Source organism: Carassius auratus, chromosome 45, assembly GCF_003368295.1.
Source record: "Carassius auratus strain Wakin chromosome 45, ASM336829v1, whole genome shotgun sequence".
NCBI classification, from domain to species: domain Eukaryota; kingdom Metazoa; phylum Chordata; class Actinopteri; order Cypriniformes; family Cyprinidae; genus Carassius; species Carassius auratus.
The window spans coordinates 9,717,501-9,735,842 of record NC_039287.1 but is presented as its reverse complement, the minus strand read 5'-3'; the positions used below and the strand labels follow the sequence as shown (position 1 = coordinate 9,735,842).

Sequence of the window (18,342 nt, the reverse complement as noted above, 5' to 3'; positions counted from 1 at the left end):
CTTGTTACTAACTGCTCTCGTCTCTCTGAGCTGGCTTAGACGGTAGCGCCTGTGGTGAGGTTACTTTGTGTACAAAAGGAGCAACTTTAAAAACCAGGCTTCCAACAGCTGCCATATACAGGCTCATGGTGCACAAACATTTTTTAACTGTATCTATGAGGTAAATCGTGTTTAACATGATATACCATAATATAATAATTTAGCTAAACTGTAGTTTGGAATGGCTGTAGGAGGGCTTCGATTGGCCCAAGGTCTTCTCTTACCTTATCCTGTCGGTGTTGTGAGTGAAGGACTCGTTCTCTTTCTTCCAGAAGATCTGTGGGAATGGGACTCCAGACACACGGCACTCGAGACGCACTGGGTGACCCTCACCAACACTTGTGTTCTGGAGTTTCTCAATGAAGCATGGAGCTTTATGCATCTCTTTGGCTAAACACACACACACACACACACAGACACACACATTGCATATATAAATATATATGAAATTAATACAAATATGGGGGGGGACTTACAGTTTCCAGAAAAATAAGCAGCATAATTGTTTTCAAACATTGATGAAGAAATAAATGTTTCTGCATAGTAGAATGATTTCTGAAGGATCATGTGACACTGAAGACTAGAGTAATGTTGCTGAAAATTCAGCTTTGCATCACACAAATTATAAATAGATTATTAGTTTATAGTTTATTAAAATAGTTTATTTTAAATTGCCATAATATTTCAAAATATTACTATTTTACTGTATTTTTTATCAAATAAATGCAGCCTAGGTGAACATGAGACTTTTTCAAAAATCTTACCAATCTTGTTCGCTAGTGTAAAAAAAAATTATTTCACCAGAATGACATGTATCTTATTCTTTATGGTATCTTATTATTTTTATTTATATTTTATTATACAGGTAATGGTCATATAATTAGAATATCATCAAAAAGTTTATTTCACTAATTCATTAAAAAAGTGAAACTTGTATACTATATTCATTCATTACACACAGACTCATATATTTCAAATGTTTATTTCTTTTAATTTTGATGTTTATAACTGACAATAAGGAAAATCCCAAATTCAGTATCTCAGAAAATTTTAATATTGTGGAAAGGTTCAATATTGAAGACACCTGGTGCCACACTATAATCAGCTAATTAACTAAAACACTTGCAAAGGCCTTTAAATGGTCTCTCAGTGTAGTTCTGTAGGCTACACAATCATGGGGAAGACTGCTGACTTGACAGTAGTCCAAAATACGACCATTGACACCTTGCACAAGGAGGCAAGACACAAAAAGGTCATTGCGAAAGAGGCTGGCTGTTCACAAAGCTCTGTGTCCAAGCACATTAATAGAGAGGTGAAGGGAAGGAAAAGATGTGGTAGAAAAAAAGTGTACAAGCAATAGGGATAACCACACCCTGGAGAGGATTGTGAGACAAAACCCATTTAAAAATGTGGGGGAGATTCACAAAGAGTGGACTGCAGCTGGAGTCAATGCTTCAAGAACCACTACGCACAGACGTATGCAAGACATGGGTTTCAGCTGTCGCATTCCTTGTGTCAAGCCACTCTTGAACAACAGTGTCAGAAGTGTCTCGCTTCAAAAAGGACCGGACTGCTGCTGAGTGGTCCAAAGTTATGTGCTCTGATGAAAGTAAATTTTGCATTTCCTTTGGATATCAGGGTCCCAGAGTCTGGAGGAAGAGAGGAGAGGCACACAATCCACTTTGCTTGAGGTCCAGTGTTTCCACAGTCAGTGATGGTTTGGGGTGCCATGTCATCTGCTGCTGTTTGTCCACTGTGTTTTCTGAGATCCAAGGTCAACGCAGCCATATACCAGGAAGTTTTAGAGCACTTCATGCTTCCTGCTCCTGAGCAACTTTATGGAGATGCAGATTTCATTTTCCAACAGGACTTGGCACCTGCACACAGTGCCAAAGCTTCCAGTACCTGGTTTAAGGACCATGGTGTCCCTGTTCTTAATTGGCCAGCAAACTCGCCTGACCTTAACCCCATAGAAAATCTATGGGGGGTAGAAAATCTATGGGGTATTGTGAAGAGGAAGATACAATATGTCAGACCTAATAATGCAGAAGAGCTGAAGGCCACTATCAGAGCAATCTGGGCTCTCATAACACCTGAGCAGTGCCACAGACTGATCGACTCCATGCCACACCGCACTGCTGGAGTAATTCAGACAAAAGGAGCCCCAACTAAGTATTGAATGCTGTACATGCTCATACTTTTCATGTTCATACTTTTCAGTTGGCCAATATTTCTAAAAATCCTCTCTTTGTATTGGTCTTAAGTTATATTCAAATTTTCTGAGATACTGAATTTGGGATTTTCCTTAGTTGTCAGTTATAATCATCAAAATTAAAAGAAATAAACATTTGAAAATCAGTCTGTGTGTAATGAATGAATATAATATACAAGTTTCACTTTTTGAATGGAATTAGTGAAATAAATCAACTTTTTGATGATATTCTAATTATATGACCAGCACCTGTAAATCACAAATTTTATTATTACAAACTAAACGAAACTATGGTTGTGTACAAGATGATAGTGGTGTACCTGCAACAATGAGCTCTAGGTTGAATGAGTTCTGTCCAGCCCTGTTGCTGGCGATGCACGTGTAAACTCCTGCATCTCTGCTTGTGACAGGTTCGATGACCAATGAATGAACCCCGTTCTCCCTCACCAGCATCTTGTGGGAGGAGTCTGGACGGATGGTCTGGCCATTCAGCTGCCAGATGAGGTCAGGAGTTGGCAGGCCACTAACCTATGTTTGAAAGACAAGTCGATCAGTTGTTTTCAGCATGATATATTTTTTCCCACTCTGCTATAAAATGTAAACCATAGTGCATTTGGCCCTTTTAAAATATTTTCTACCCTAATGCTAGTGTTTATGTCTGGTGTAGGGTATCTGGTGGCTGTATGTGTGTGGTTCTCCTGGGAAATCAGTCTGTGCACAATGCCTCTGTGCACTGGGCTCTATTTTCAACAACTCTCACATTCCTGAGAAACACAACACCGTCTCCACCCGAAGGTGTGCCAGCAACAGACCACCAACTGACGTGTCGTTTAGGTTGGTCTATGAGTGTGTGCATGTGTTTGTGTTGTGTTTACACATGGGGCTGAGATGCTCATTTATCCATCTGCCGTGTTTGTGATGTTCCTCAGAATATTCATGACGTTTGTGAACACACTGCTCAAGTACAGTTCCCCTGGGTGTGCATATTCCCTGTGTGATATTTACAACGTCCATCAAGCATCTCACTACAGCTAACTTGAGTGCACTCATGACTTGAATTGAAACAACAGGCTGTCTAAATAAAAAAAAGCAGAGAACTCTAACTGAAAAAAGGCACTTTGATTGCATCTAGGGACATCTATGGCCTGGAAAGTTTAGAAAGCCTCAAAGCCAGAGGAAATAAATCGGTTCTATAAATATCATTGACATTAAGGGCTCTGTGCATGATTGCATTACTGATCAGGGTCTTTTTATATCGTGTGAAACCCTCTATGGCACAGTAAGCCTTTATTCTGACATACACAGTTCACAGCCAGACATGGGCAGCAGTACAGATCCAGAATAAAATACTACAGTTAGACAACAAACTGAGAGAGAGAAATAAACCAGATTTTAAACTGGGGGAGGTTTGGGTGAGCTATGCCTTTAAGTAAGCATGTAATATGCTTTATGTACAGGGAGATGGTCAACGTGCTAAAGTGAGTGTGGCAGTGCTTGTGCAGTCACCTTGCAGTCCATGCGGCAGAGTTTACCCTCTTGCACGATAAGGTCGCCGGGGGCCTGCAAAAAATGAGGGCGGAAGTGACGTTCCTGAATGTTCTCATTCTCATCACCGCTGTCTCTGGACCTTGAGCGTGGTCTTGGAAAAAGACAAAAAAATTAAGTCAATTCTATTCATGTTATCAGTGTGAATAATCAAATATAAATAGCAAAAATGTACTTAAAGAAAACAATAACTATATTAGATTGGGTAACAGGGTGGCATATTAATGTTTTTGTTAATTAAAGGATTTTACTTCAACAAATGTAATATTAATTATTTAGATTGTCAATATAATTACATTTTGTATAATTTTTATATAGTCAAGAAAGGTAAGATAGGATAGGCTAATACAGTAAGTGACATAATATATATTTGTTTTATGAGGAGCTTACTTTGCGTAGGGAATAATATCCAAGTTTGAGCATTAAATGATAGGTTAGCACACAGCAGTGCCTTAAGAGAATATTGACTCTGTCAATCAAACATATAAATACCTCAAAGACCTGAATGGTCAGATATATTTTAATGAATTCAGAGGAAACCCCTTTAAAAAAAGATTAACATATTCTATTCTGCACAAAAGACATTTTAACTGGTCCTTGCATCATTGTCCAAAATATACAGGTGTGCGTTACATGGGACACGCCCCTTTATTAGTGCTAGTCCCATAGAGCAAACCTGACACTGGACCTGCTGTAATCCCCACGCTGTGTATGTTAAAAAGACCAGTGTTTATATACCTGCGGATGTGTCCAGGTGTGGAGCGCTGACTTCTCCCCCTTTGGTTCACGGCCTGGACCATCATCCTTCCAGTACAGCTCACTCTCCCCTAAGACAGAAGATATAGAGAGAAACATTTGAATAAAGAAGCTGATGCTATCTGCCTTTCTTAGGGAGAAGACAACAAAAGAAAAGTGACATGCATGACACACAACTATTTTGTGGTCGATTTAAGCTGGAATGTGTCTAATGTGTTTGAACTTCTGACCCTTCCAAAGGCTTTAGTAATTTTGCTGCTTCTGCTCAGTCACTCCCTCCTGACTACCGATGTTTATCCATCTCCACCACAACACTGGTCATGCTGACTAGCCACTTGAGAAAGTGTGTATATGTGAATGTGTTCATGAATGTGAAATAAAAATAACAATCAAATGAGACTGATTGTCAAACACATCCAGTGTTTCTGTATTCAGTGTATTCAATTTTCTGAGAAATGCATGTTTTCTTTTAGGGAATTTTGTGTCTCATGTGTAAGACTACGGAGAATCGATTCATTTGAATCCACTGTTCCCATCTGTATTCCAAAAATAAAATTTCCAAACAAAACTAAAATAAAACAAAACCAACCCAAACAAACCAAAACGGTGTATAATAATAATAATTAACTTTAGGTTGCACAACTTATCTTTGCATTCTTCTAAAATTAAACAAGACCAAACTGATTTATACCTTTCAACATAAAAATGTTTAACTATGACAATATAATCATGCCGTGTTTATTATATTGTTACATTATATCTCACCGCTGGGTTGCCTGCCATAACGGTGTAGTTCCCATCATCATCTAGCGAGGCAGCCGCTGTGTGCAGGGAGCATGTGCCATCCGGATCACGACTGATACGGTAGTGTTCACTGCGCTTTGAGATCTGCTTTCCATCCTTAAACCAGTACACCTTCAAACACACAGATATATACATGGTTATACAACACCCCAAAGCTTGTACAGTTGTTTCTTTTTAAGTCCGCTGTCATCACACAGTCATTACTGTGGTCTCATGGTAGTCCGAGAGAGTCACACAATGAAAGCGAGACAGCCATATATGGCAGAGATCTCAGAAGTGAAGCAGAGCAGAGCTTCTGATGAAACCAGCCTAGTCACAGATGATAAACCAGCAATCATTCCAGTCACCTCGCCTACAATTCCTTAGAACAACAAAATGTCCTCTATACTGTGAACTGTATCTCCACAATAATATGCAGTATAAAACCACAAACTGTAATAAAAACTACATTATAAAAATAAAAAATAAACTAAGTAACTTATGTTTAACAGCTGATAAGAGCATCACAATAATTCACAAGTTGTCCACACAACTCCACTCCATTAATTAATGTCTTGTGAAGCGTACTTTCATGGAAGTCTCTGACAAGAATCTGCTTACAAGCAACATGAACGTAAATATGCTAAACTGCATAGGTGATGACCTCTCACCTTTGGCTTTGGGTCTCCGATGACCTTGCAGCTGAAGGTCACAGGCATTCCCTCGAAGACTTTGTAATGCCTGAGCTTCTGGTCGAAGAATGGTGCAACCTCCGCGAGTGTGTCTTCATCATGCTGAACATCATCGTCAGATTCCTCCACAGGTGAGCGCTCCAGACGGAACTCAATCTCGCTGATCAACCGCTGCTCGAAGCTGGACACTTTATACTCCTGTCACACGAACAAACACAAAGGTTTTGACTTATGACCTTCTCCTCATTCTCATGCTCTTTCATCATGCCCGTTTCTAGTCTTCCGTTTCCTTTTATTTCACTCTGCAGGCAGAGGGAACATCTGGAGAAAAGTGTGTGCTGATGACACATCACTACAATAATTGCAGGTTTAAGACACAGCTGCAGCAAGAAAAACACACACCATCACAACTATATCTGTAGACAACGAACGCACCCTTTCCATCTTGTTCTCCTGCACATCCAGCCACATCCTCCCAAAAGCACGCACGCATGCACATTTTCTATGAAAACACACAGACAACCGCTATTTGCCCAAGGACGTGTGTTCAACGCCAAGCATACTTTAAATTTATGGCACAACATTAACAGCATCTCCACTTCCCACGGTTCAGTGGAAGAGAAGCATGTGCATTTTAATGTCTCTACTCGAGGGTAGGAAATGTGCGAAGCAGACGCATGCGGTCTCTGATCAGTTAGCAATAACAAGACACATGATGATGTTGGGCACCCAGCACAGTTTTTTTCCCCACATTTTTTCATATGATGTTGATTTCGGTGGCCAAATCTATTTGTATAATGATTGCTAAACTGGATGATTGACTGCGGGCCAAGGAAATTACTGTATTATTTTCATGAAATCTAGATTTAAGTTTCTTTTTACATAAAATAATTTCAACTCCTGTTCTATTTCATGTCCATTTAAGATTTTGGCAAGTATCTGTGTCATTATCACAAAATAAACCCCAGCACTAGAAATTTGTTACAACAGCTACAGTATGCTGAAATATGTGGATGACATTTTATTTATAAAAATTTTAGTTGAGATAAACATATCTGGGGTAGGCAATTTTTTGTTTTGTTTTTGAAAAAGCATTTATCTGTACCTGTATTTACAGGCTGGATTTATTTAAATCCAAAATACAGTAAAACAGCAATATTATGAATTTAAAATAAATAAGTATATTTTAAAATGTAATTAGCAAAGCTGAATTTTGAACAGCCATTAGTCTTCAGTGTCACATGATCCTTCAGAATTTGGTGTAAAAGAAACATATATTATGATTATTAATGTTAAAAACAGTTCAATTTTGCTTAATGTTTTTTGTGGAAACTAATAACTGACAAATAATCAAGATTCTGATGAAAGTTTAAAAGATAAGCATATATTTATAAAAAAAAAAAAACGTTTGAATCAATGCAAAAGTGTCTACCGTCCCTTATTTAATGTATCCATGATGAAATAAAGTATTTATTTATTTCAAAAACTGTGCTTTCTTCCAAATGAAGTTTTGGTTCAGTACAAACACTGAATACATTGCTAAGTTGTTTAGTAAGACTGCAGTCTATATCTCTGTATTTGATGATTTTTCAAGAGCGTACAGTAGTCACCACACATATCGCCGCCAAGGACTTTACCGCGGTGCATTATCAGGACGCAAATATTCCATAAATGGAGACACAGAAGAAAACACAGGGGATAGAGATAACACACAATCGCAAACAGTAGTGACTGGCCAAAACATGGGGGTGACCACACACAAAGGGGTGAAAGAATTAAACAAGTGGGGGTGATCTCATGAGCTGAAGCAAAGGGAAATACAGCAGTGAGACAGACTGATAGAAGAGCGAAATATATGGAGAACAGACAGGCTGCTGCTTGATGTTTGTAATAGACAGACGAGTATGAAAACCTTTTGAGGGACAGACTCTGAGTCAGCTGAGCTGCATTCCTGTAAAGAGATCAGAAAACAGGCAAGGGGATTGAGGATGAGGTCACATCCTGCGCAGATTACACACCTACTGCACGAAAGTTTACAAATCACACACATTATTGGCAATGTGTGTTTGTGTTGGGCTGCTGATCCTTCTTTTATGATCTTACCTGCTCACACACCTCCAAAACACCTCACCGACACGTTCTCCTCGCCAAAATGACATCACTTTACAATGAACCCAATGCATATGGGCAAGCGCATGCGGGAGCTCGTAGCTATTAGCCGAATTATGAAGCATTTACAAGCACGCAGGCAAACCACAATGCTCTAAACTACATCCAACAGCCTAGCCGTACACTGGTAGTCATCGGAAAAAGTGTGTGGACGGTTTCATAACGGATGCTTTTCATTTATAACGCATGTTTAAAAACCAGCCAATTACAAACAATAGCTTTGTTTACTGTGACACAATGGAGAAGTTGTGTAGGTGTGAATCTTTGTCTGTGTGTGTGTTTATACCTGTGTAACTGGCTCCTCCTCCACCTGTTGTGTGTTAAACACTGTGGCAGCATTGTCAGCCCCCAGCAGTCTACGAGCCATCTTCTCCTCATAGGTTAACCTCTGAAAGCAAGCAGGATTAATCTGTCAGAGCCTGGGTTAGTATGTGAGAAAACACACACTCACACACGCAAAAGCATGAGAATTATTTGGTGGCCTGTACTAGTAAATTCAAGGTTAATGCTGAACATGTGGTGGGTTTTAGCTATGCATTGTGGGTTTATTTAAGAGCTCCTATAGCGATTGGTCATTTTAGTTGGAGTTGTTGATGGTGGAAGGTAATTTTCTCAGTTTATCAGCTGTATTTCATTAGGGATGCATGATAATCGGTATTGGCCGATAAAAGCTTAAAATGACCATCATCGGTATCGGCCGATATGAATATTTCTGCCGATGAGCCAAACCGATATTCTCCAAGTGAAATAATTGACCTGTTTTTCAGATGTGTATGTCTGTCTACATTTGTAAAATAATACATTTATGGTAGAATCAGTACAGAAGAGATACATGGATTTCTCTTCAGTAAAATTAAAGTTTAAATATATCAGGCGAAAAATTTCTATATATATCGATATCGGCATCGGCCAAAATCCAATATCGTGCATACCAATATTTCATGAAAAGTTACACTAAACACACACACACATATATATACTTCCCACCTTGGGGGGTAACAATGCCTTTAAAAGAAAAATATTTACCGAATATACCCAAACATGAGTGCATGTGTTATTGATTAGACTACATTAAATTCAAGATGGCAATGCTAGTAAAGCTAGTGTAGTAGTACTATTAATGATGTTACTGTAATTTTTTAGTAATACAAACATAAACCTCTCACACACACACCTGCTGTCCATTGCTAAGTCTTTCCTCTTTGAAGCGTAGTTTTCTCTCCAGGTCTTGTATGACGGCGTCTTTGGAGCCCTGGATCTCTGAATCAGAGAAGATACGTGGTGTGCGGGGTGTAGTCTTACGTGGCAAAGATCTGTTAAAACACAATCAGAAAATAATGAAAAAAGACTTCAAAAGCAACACAAAGCACACTAAGAATTTCTCTAAGTACAGAATCTGTAGCGGTTCATTTCTTAAACACAGATACAAGTGGGAAACTGTTACACCAGAATTATTTTTCCCTGTCCATAAAACCTTTCTAGGTAGAGGCTAGGTTTAAAGCACATACACAAAACAAATGAACAGACCCGCAGCTTTTATAATACAGTGCAATATGAAAGTTGGCATTGACAAGAATAATGTGGGACATATTCTTTTGCATACGCACTGGGAAGCAAGAATAATTTTTGTTATCTGTTTGTGTATTTTACAGGGAGGAATTAACTCGTGGAAGATAATGGAGAAAACAGAGAGGAAGAGGTGGACAATAGGAGCAGTAGCTTTGAAAAAAAAAAAAACTCTGGATGAGTGTTTTAAACTCAGGTTTTAGACCATATTTACTGAAGATCCTAATCATAAATCATGAGCAACATCAAATCAATCTCTGGAAAAACTCTTGTTCAGCTTGCATGCGCATCATTTGCAGTTTTGGGATATGGTTGAGTATGTTTGTTTGAAGCATTACCAGGGCCATTATTGTCAGATGTAACAGATTAAATACCTTTCAAATAAAGCTTAAATAAAAAATGGTCATGGTTTACCACTTCTTGAATAACAAACGCATGTTGAACACCATTCATATAATGAAAGTGGACAGTGAGCAGAGGTTGTCTGTGCCAGTGTTATTTTAATATTACTTATAAACTACTATAGTGTTTATTAATATTTTGGATTTGTCTTTGTTATTTTTACTGTTTTATTTTTAGTAATTTGGCTACGTCACGTGGTTTTGATTTTATTTAAGTTTTAGTAATTTTAGTACTTCACTTTTTGCAAGTCAAAAATGTTGTTTCTAATATAGAAGTCATTAAAATCTCAAAATCTTATCCACCACATAGCTCTTAAATCTCATTCATCTGGTGCATTGCGATGCATTACAAGACACAAGAATCAATGTTTTGTTTTGTTTTTAATCTTCTTGGAACTTGACCGTCACTGGTCATATCCTAGCATCTTAGATATTCTGTAAAAAAATTCTCTTTTGATGTTCAATAGAGTAAAGAAGGTCATACAGGTTTCAAACTACATGAGAGTGAGCAGATTTTTTTTTATCCCTATAAAAACACTCATTCTCAACTAAACCGACGTGCTTTACATTATTGTATAGGCTTGAGAATGAGAGAGGAAATCTCTATAATACAGTCCTTACCCTCAAGGTTCAACAGCTCTCATTGATCTCAGTGTCTACCTAAACATGCCATGTAAGAATGCATACAGTACATGTTTTCCATGCAGCTGGAAAGCAAGAGCCGCACTCCAAATTACTTATTAGTCCATGGGTTCACTCTATATGCCCTTGATAGTGCTTTATTGGAGCTCAAGATTAAGTGCTTTGTCTTTAGTATAGAGAATCAGCTTGTTAAGTTGTGACACAAGGAACCTGAATTTTTATTATGGAGATAAAGGTTAGGATCATAATTTTTTAGTGGTGAGTTTGTTTCCATTTGTTGTTTGCTTTGGACACCTGATATAGCGATTGGACCTAAAAACGGTAATGTGTGACATCAGACTTAAAAACCAGGAGACTGCACACCTTCGAAAAGCATTTGGGATGTGTTTTAAACAGATGATTGTGAATACTCACACTGTGCCATTACCCTTGGGCAGACCCAACACATTCACTGGTGGTGGAGGTGGTGTGCCTGGGAGCAAAGACACCAGAAACCCAGCTGGTGATTGGGGAGTGGACGTGAATGGCGAGGAGGTGTCTGAGCGAGTGGGGCTCAGCGTGACAGGTGGTGGGGGCGGTGGAGGTGGAGGAGGGAAGTCTTGTGGCAAGCCAGCAGGAGAGGATAAAGTGCTGGAGCTGAGAAAGGGCGGAGGGGGTGGCGGGAAAGAAGGCGAGCTGGGAGACTCCACGCTGCTTCCTTTAGACAGTGGAGGCTGCTGCTGGAAGGGTGGAAGTGTGACGCGGCTGAAGGGTTTGTGGGATGTTGTGGGGGACATCGGACTGGAGCTTGAGGAGGTCGAGGACTGCGTGCTGTATCCAATCGTTCCCCCTCTTGTTGTTGGACTCTGCGCAGCAATGAACTGCTTGGGCCGGGCGTAGTTGAAGGTGCTTGTCTGCATGGTGCTACTCTCCAGCTCCTGGAAGGATGGAGGAGGTGGGAGAGGTGGAGATGGAGACGGGACTTCCTGAGGAGGGGGAAGCTGCTGTTGCTGCTCGAGAAGGATCTGATCCTGAAGTTGCTTCAGTTGTGCTGCGTTTCTGCAAGGAAAATTTAAACAAATGGACTGTTTAACATCACAAAATACATATTTTACTTCAAAAGTCAGATAATGCATCCATCTGACTATAATTGGACAACCTGACAAACATTAACTGAACTAATGTCAACATCTTAAGATAATGTTTGTACAGCATGCTTGCTGGGTCTAAACTTGGCAAAATATAAGTGTGTACACAATTATTAAACTGATAGCTCCGATCCGGATTACTCAATACAGCATTCCTGCCAAGACCCCTGACAGAAAAAAGATGTTCACCATGTGATTAATCTGAATCTGTTTAATAAAATTTGTGTTTGATGGAAATTTGTGTCCTCTATGTTTTTTGCAAGAGCAACAACATAGCTTATTAGCCGCAGTAGCTGGTTTCTAGTTGGGTGGCTGACCCATAATGAACATGTTCCAAAAACCAGCTTCACCATCTTTAGATGGTTTGATAGCACATATATATATTTCCATCTTTATGATTTATTAGAGATGGAAAGCCACACACAGTTCAGCAAGTGATGTCATAAGGCCCTCTCAGTGTCAGTGTATCATCCTCACATCATGGACGGCCCATCACACAGGAGGAAATGAACTCCAGAGCCTACAGTGGTGTAGTGTGTGTTATCATAAAGGACATCTAAGAAAGCATATACAAGTGTGTCTGGACAGCTTCTTGTGGGCAGATGATTTCATGCCTTGTTGTTTGTGTGGTTATGCATGTCTATGTGTATCTGTGCTGAGTTTCTGGGAAGGAAACTAAAGCCCACTGAAAAGCGACTGATATGCTGTCTTGGGCAAATTTTAAGCTGTCTTACTGTCAACAACACCATGTAAACATGAAGATGGAGATCTCAGTGATGTGTTGTGTGAAGATGGGTGTGGACTGATGACTGAGCATTGTTATCGGTCAAATGTTTGGCCTCATGGTTCACCCACACACAACAACAGCAACACATGCAAGGGACATACAAATTGTCCTTTTTTCTGCTAAACAGGAGAAATTGGCTGCCTACAGTCATAGTTGTCAATCATCTAAATACTTGTGTCCCTGGAAGACAAGTTTTGTTCGAAATGGAATTTGTCGCTCTTCTTCTGCAGACTCAGCCCCACTCTCCCGCTGCCTTTTTTTTTTTTTTTTGCCAACATCTAGACACTTTTTGTGAGCCTTAACAAATGGATAACCTTAAACGAACCGATAACCAAGTCCAGATGCTTCTCCTATAGGCCCAGTCAGAGCAGCATTCAACATTTTTCTGTTGGTCGCTCTTTAAAGAAACCCAAAACTTGAATCAAATGCGTAATTTCGATGTGTGTGTTTCACAAGGGGATTGGAGTGGTAGGCCAGCCACACTCCAAACCCCATTTAATCTAATTATTTCCAGATGTTGACTAATGAGTCGCTGTGTTTTCCCGCCTTCTTTCCATTTTTTTTGTAATGGAGGTGGAAGCCCAACCTCCAGCCAACTGATAAATCCTCAGAGTTTGGGTCATGAAAAAGAGTAAGGGAGTATTCAGTTTGTGTTGGTAATACTTCCCCAAGCCTTAACCTAAAACCTAAAGTTCAAGTTTATTAAATAAATGGATTCATAGAAGAAAAGAATAGATTAAATGATGTAATCATTTTGGCATCACAAATGGTGATGTGGACCACATTAAAGGCATACATGTCCACCTAAAACTTGCCTTTTCCCTTTTTCCCTGTCTGTATTTTCAAGTATTCATCAAAAGAGCACTTTTACAGGAATACTTTGGCAGCTGGTGAAAGGCTCTTTTCCTTTTTTGGCTCTGTTATGAGTTCTGAAGCACCAGCAGCTAGACTCTCACTTCTCTACCTTCTGTCTTTGGATCTTGATTTCTCTTCTTCGCTTTCTTTCAATTGCTTCACACTTCAATTTCAAATTAGTTCTTTTTAACATCAGAAAGAACAAGAATTGCAAATCTAATCCGTCTTTTCCCCATCCTTTTTTTACTGCTCTCTTTCTCCCCTGAGTGAAAGTGGCTGGTGGAGATCTGGCATTACAAGTCCCTTTAGAAATACCACTTTGAATCTTAATATCCTAATTAATAGTTTCCAGCATTCAAGGTCTACCTTCATGTTCAGCCAAGACATTTTCTAAAAATAGTTCTTGCAGGTGTCTCCACTTATTTTTTCCTTTTGCATTTCTGGAATTCCTGACCAATAAACCTGGGTTGATGGAGGAAGGTCAGCGAGTGCCGACATAATCAGATTGCCTTAAAAGGCACAGAGTCTGCAAACAGAAAATACTATACCTTCCTGCTTAAAATTTATGTTCATTCATTTGCGAAATCTCAGACCCCAATATACGGATACAGAGTGAACAGATTCAGTGTGCAGTGCATTTCTTAAATATTTACTGAAGGGATGAGAATGAGCAGCAAACAAGGGGTTCAGCTTTTGCCCAGTAGCATCTAGATTGGCACTTGAACAAGTAATGCTGAAAAACAACAGTGCATTCTTAATTTCCGACAATCAATCAGCAAGCCATGTTCTCCTAAACTCTAGAGTTGTAATGTCCAAAGAATTCTTCAAAATTTAGTTTCACGTTAATGAACGGATCCAAAAACTATTTGGTGATTTTGTGGCATTTAAAGTCTTTTTATAATAAATTATTTAGCTGTTGTTATCAACAGAGCTATAAAGGTTTTTTGTAGTAATAGAATGGAGTTATAAAGTATAATGGTAACTATTAGTAATTAATGATAATTATTCACTCAATTAAAAACCATCAATGCATAAGTGCAAGATCTGATTAAATTATATCATCTGATAATTGTGTATTTAAAATAAACACATTGCTCCCCTCAGGAGGCTCCAAAGTAGTTTTAGGATATTTTTTAGTATCTTATAGTGTAGTTGACTACAGTACTTTTACAAAAGGTTAGTTTGACTTGGAAAGCTACTGTACAGTTTCAAAGTAGGTTCTCCAACAATATAAAAAATTATGGCAGGTCTACACAAGAAGGGAAGGAATGGGATCAATTGTGACTCAAACTCACATCGCCCACACGATCACGGTTCCAACCACATTCCCAGTTGTGTTTTTCGAGTCTACAGCTCTACTTCAGCCGAGTCTGCTGTATTCAGGGTCAGTTCGGTCATAGTGAGTGATTTAGAGATTTAGAATATGGTTCTGCATCCATATGCTAATAGCAAGCAGCACAGCTTAAATAATCACAGCCTTCTGTCAAAGGTTACATGAAGTAACCCATTCAATCTTCTGCCAAATTACAAGGTTTGTTACTAGTGGAGATTGAGCAGACCCCTCAGCAGACACAAAAATCACTCTCATATTCCTGCACTTCCACACATTCCTGTCTAATTTAGCTACATGTCTATAAAATGCACTTGCACAGATCCAGCTCCTACTGTTTTATAGAAACTCCAGAGATGTGCCTGACCTTTCATACGACACATAGACACTACCATCAAAGTCATCCGCTTTGAATCAGAGCAAATTGCTCAGCTGATTACAGATATTATCTAAAAATTAATTTAAAAAAATTAATTAAATTAAAACAAATAACCATAAAAAAAGTAATTAAAGCAGCATACATACCTTTCTAAAATAACAGATAATAACAGCCATTTAATCATTACTATTAGCTGTTTGTAGTAGAGTGATGTTACAAGCTCATCTTTTCCTAAAGGATATGTTTATTATTAAAGTCTATATTGCCTTTTCTAATATAATCCCTTTGTTCTTTTTGTCAGAATCCAACACAAACAAACATACCAAAACAGTGCACAAACTTTTCCGTTCTTATCTTCCTCTGAAGCCTTTTGCATCGTATCTGAATCATATGCAGACATGTGAGGAAGCTGTTGAGTTAGTCTTTCTTTCTGTCCTCCACACCATGATGTAAAACCCAGAGCTGAGGATGTTCACACTGCATTAAACGCTACAATTTGTTGTACCATTAAAACATGATAATGACTCGAGGTCAGACATGTGCCCATTAGCTTTGAAGTGGTGACATTTGTCAGTGGCATTTGTGCCCCAATAAAACAGTGAAAACTTCCTCAAAGTGGTTTACAAATGTGCCCTTTACAAAATAACTGTAAGATGCGTGTGCAGACTATGGTTTAATTAGACCACCAATCAACTTCTATCCAGACATTTAATGATTACCTTTTCATCCCCTTTTTCTCCTTGCACTGTCATACTGCAGTATCTTCTAAATATTTCACATCTACTCCTCGGATCTTTTATTCTCAAGTGATTATATTGTAGACTAACATAAGACTGATTTTATTGTAATAATCTGCAAGTCTTGCAGTCAGTTTAATCATCAATGTTTTGGCTGTGTGCATGAGTGGAATTGTAATGAGCAAAACAAGTTTATGAACTACATTCTGTATTATTATTGCATGATAATTGAATTAGACTATAAAAGTGGACGGTCCTGTCAAATAAAAGATTTATCCCAAAACAGCTGACTACAACACGAGGTCAGACCAAGCACAAATGTTTTCTGCTCTGTGGTAACCAAACCTTTACTGAAGAAGTGACAATGCGCTAGAGCTGAAATGTGTTTATCCAATAGAGTATACAAACTGAGATCGGGAAACACGTGGGAAGAGACTGAGACATTCCAGAAAAACATGCAGACAAACACACACAATGCAGAGCAGCACACCTGGATCCGACTGTAACCACACCTGTCATGTCATCATCGCTACATCATCACGCCCCTGGATGATTGGTTCTGGTTAACCAACTGATTCAATGATGAGAAATATGATTGATTCAGGTGACTGCTTCCATGTCAGTATCCGGAGAAATAAATGATTCATAGACTGTCTGACTACATGGTAATTTAGCAAAATGGCAATCAATGAGACAGCTGCAGGACGGATAGATGAACGGCTGAGACTTTCAAAAACATACAAAATAAATCATCTTACCTAAACCTTTTAAACAATAGTTTAACTCAATAACATGATTCCTTCATCAGTACTATTTTCCTGGGGTTTGTAAACGCATTTTATGTGTGTTTTTCAAGACCCAAACAATGCCTTAGCCAAAGAATTTGGGCCTGTGTTTGCATGGTATGTTCCTGACTCAAAAGTTAAACCTCTCCAAAAAGTTGCATGTCTTAGTTGATCCCCTTAAAGCCCTTGCTGCTACAGCCCCCAAAACAGCACTTCTGAAACAAATTCATAACTTTTAAAATTACATTGAGACAATTACTGTCAGAGTTTAATATGTTGCCTATTTATTTGTCAGTCTATAATATCCAAATGAGACTCACCATTTCAAACTTTCCCTCTTTAGATGCACTTTAATGCACATTAACATCTGAATTACAACCCCACCCAAACCCTGTTGACTCAGTGACTTCAGCTTTCTTTTATGGTTCCACTTAACCATGATCCAAATACACCCTTCTATGCAGTCATGCCAGCCATTCAAACAGCAACAGATCTTGTCCTTTTTAACTGGAATTTTACAGTCCAGCCCTACAATACTCCAGAGTTTTGAGTTATTAGATTGCAACAAGACTCATGTGTCAGCAAGAAAAAGTATCCCAGCCAGTTGTGGTATTGGTCTAGTATCTATTTCCCTGCAGATGCTCATACACACAGTCTATTCATCAAACAGCATACAGACTGAGAGGAGAAGACTACATCTGATCCTTCCATTATATCTGAACGTAATAGCAGTGCTGTCACTCACACAACTGAACCGGACACACATTCTCTCGCCACTAATCAGCAGAAAATCATCTTAACTCTTGCCATGTTACGGTGAACAAAACTTCAGGAAATCTCCAGCAGTAATTTGACCCTTAGCTTTTCTAGAGGTCAACAGAGTACATACAGTGGACCGCAATTGCGCACACACGCGCACACAAAATGTCTGAAAATGCAAGTTTGAGCCCTTTCTCAGATTACATTGGTACTGGTTGAGCGTGTTTTTGACCCAGATCTGATCTCACAACGAGGCTCCCACCCAAGACAAGCGGCTCAACATGCTCTACGCTATTACCAGACTCCAAGAGGAAATGTCCAACTTTCCATACAGACGTCAGACCAAAATAAAAAAAGGCTCTTTTTCTTCTCCAGCTCCCACACTCTCACTTTCATGCTTTCTCTTTCCTTCTCTCTTTTTCTGTACTCTAATTTCATCTTTTTGCATTCTCCAAGTCTCAGACTCCGTCTCTCTCCTTTGGTCTGTCAGCTCTCTATCCTTTCTATCTCCATCCCTCCTATCCACCCACAGTCTGTTCTATGACCTGAAAAGTACAAAACTGGAAAGCGCTTACTCAAATTGGAAAGGTCTAATCTGATTGGCTGAAATTATGCACAGGGTCTTTTGTCAGTGCATCTGCATACAAAGTCCTGTTTACAAGATATTGATACAATTAATGGTTTAGAGTAAAAAAAAAAATCACTGGATTTGTCAAAGTTTGCAAGATTATTGCTTTAATGATTAAAACCATTTAATCTGAAATGCTACAATGAAATA

General features: G+C 38.9%; 1 protein-coding gene across 4 annotated transcripts in view; it reads right to left on the bottom strand.

The window, feature by feature from the left end:
• Nucleotides 1–18,342, bottom strand: part of LOC113063204 (palladin-like) — a 77,679-nt gene that overhangs the window by 3,349 nt on the left and 55,988 nt on the right. For 3 of the 4 annotated variants that reach the window (XM_026233428.1, XM_026233430.1, XM_026233432.1), the window contains 10 exons: nt 11,220–11,843; nt 9,371–9,509; nt 8,483–8,584; nt 7,940–7,978; nt 6,007–6,225; nt 5,318–5,467; nt 4,535–4,623; nt 3,758–3,890; nt 2,572–2,779; nt 264–429 (listed from right to left, as the gene is read on the bottom strand). In XM_026233428.1, coding sequence (XP_026089213.1) covers nt 264–429; nt 2,572–2,779; nt 3,758–3,890; nt 4,535–4,623; nt 5,318–5,467; nt 6,007–6,225; nt 7,940–7,978; nt 8,483–8,584; nt 9,371–9,509; nt 11,220–11,843 — 1,869 coding nt within the window. The remainder of the gene's footprint in view (nt 1–263; nt 430–2,571; nt 2,780–3,757; nt 3,891–4,534; nt 4,624–5,317; nt 5,468–6,006; nt 6,226–7,939; nt 7,979–8,482; nt 8,585–9,370; nt 9,510–11,219; nt 11,844–18,342) is intronic. The other variant, XM_026233431.1, reaches the window with a different exon arrangement.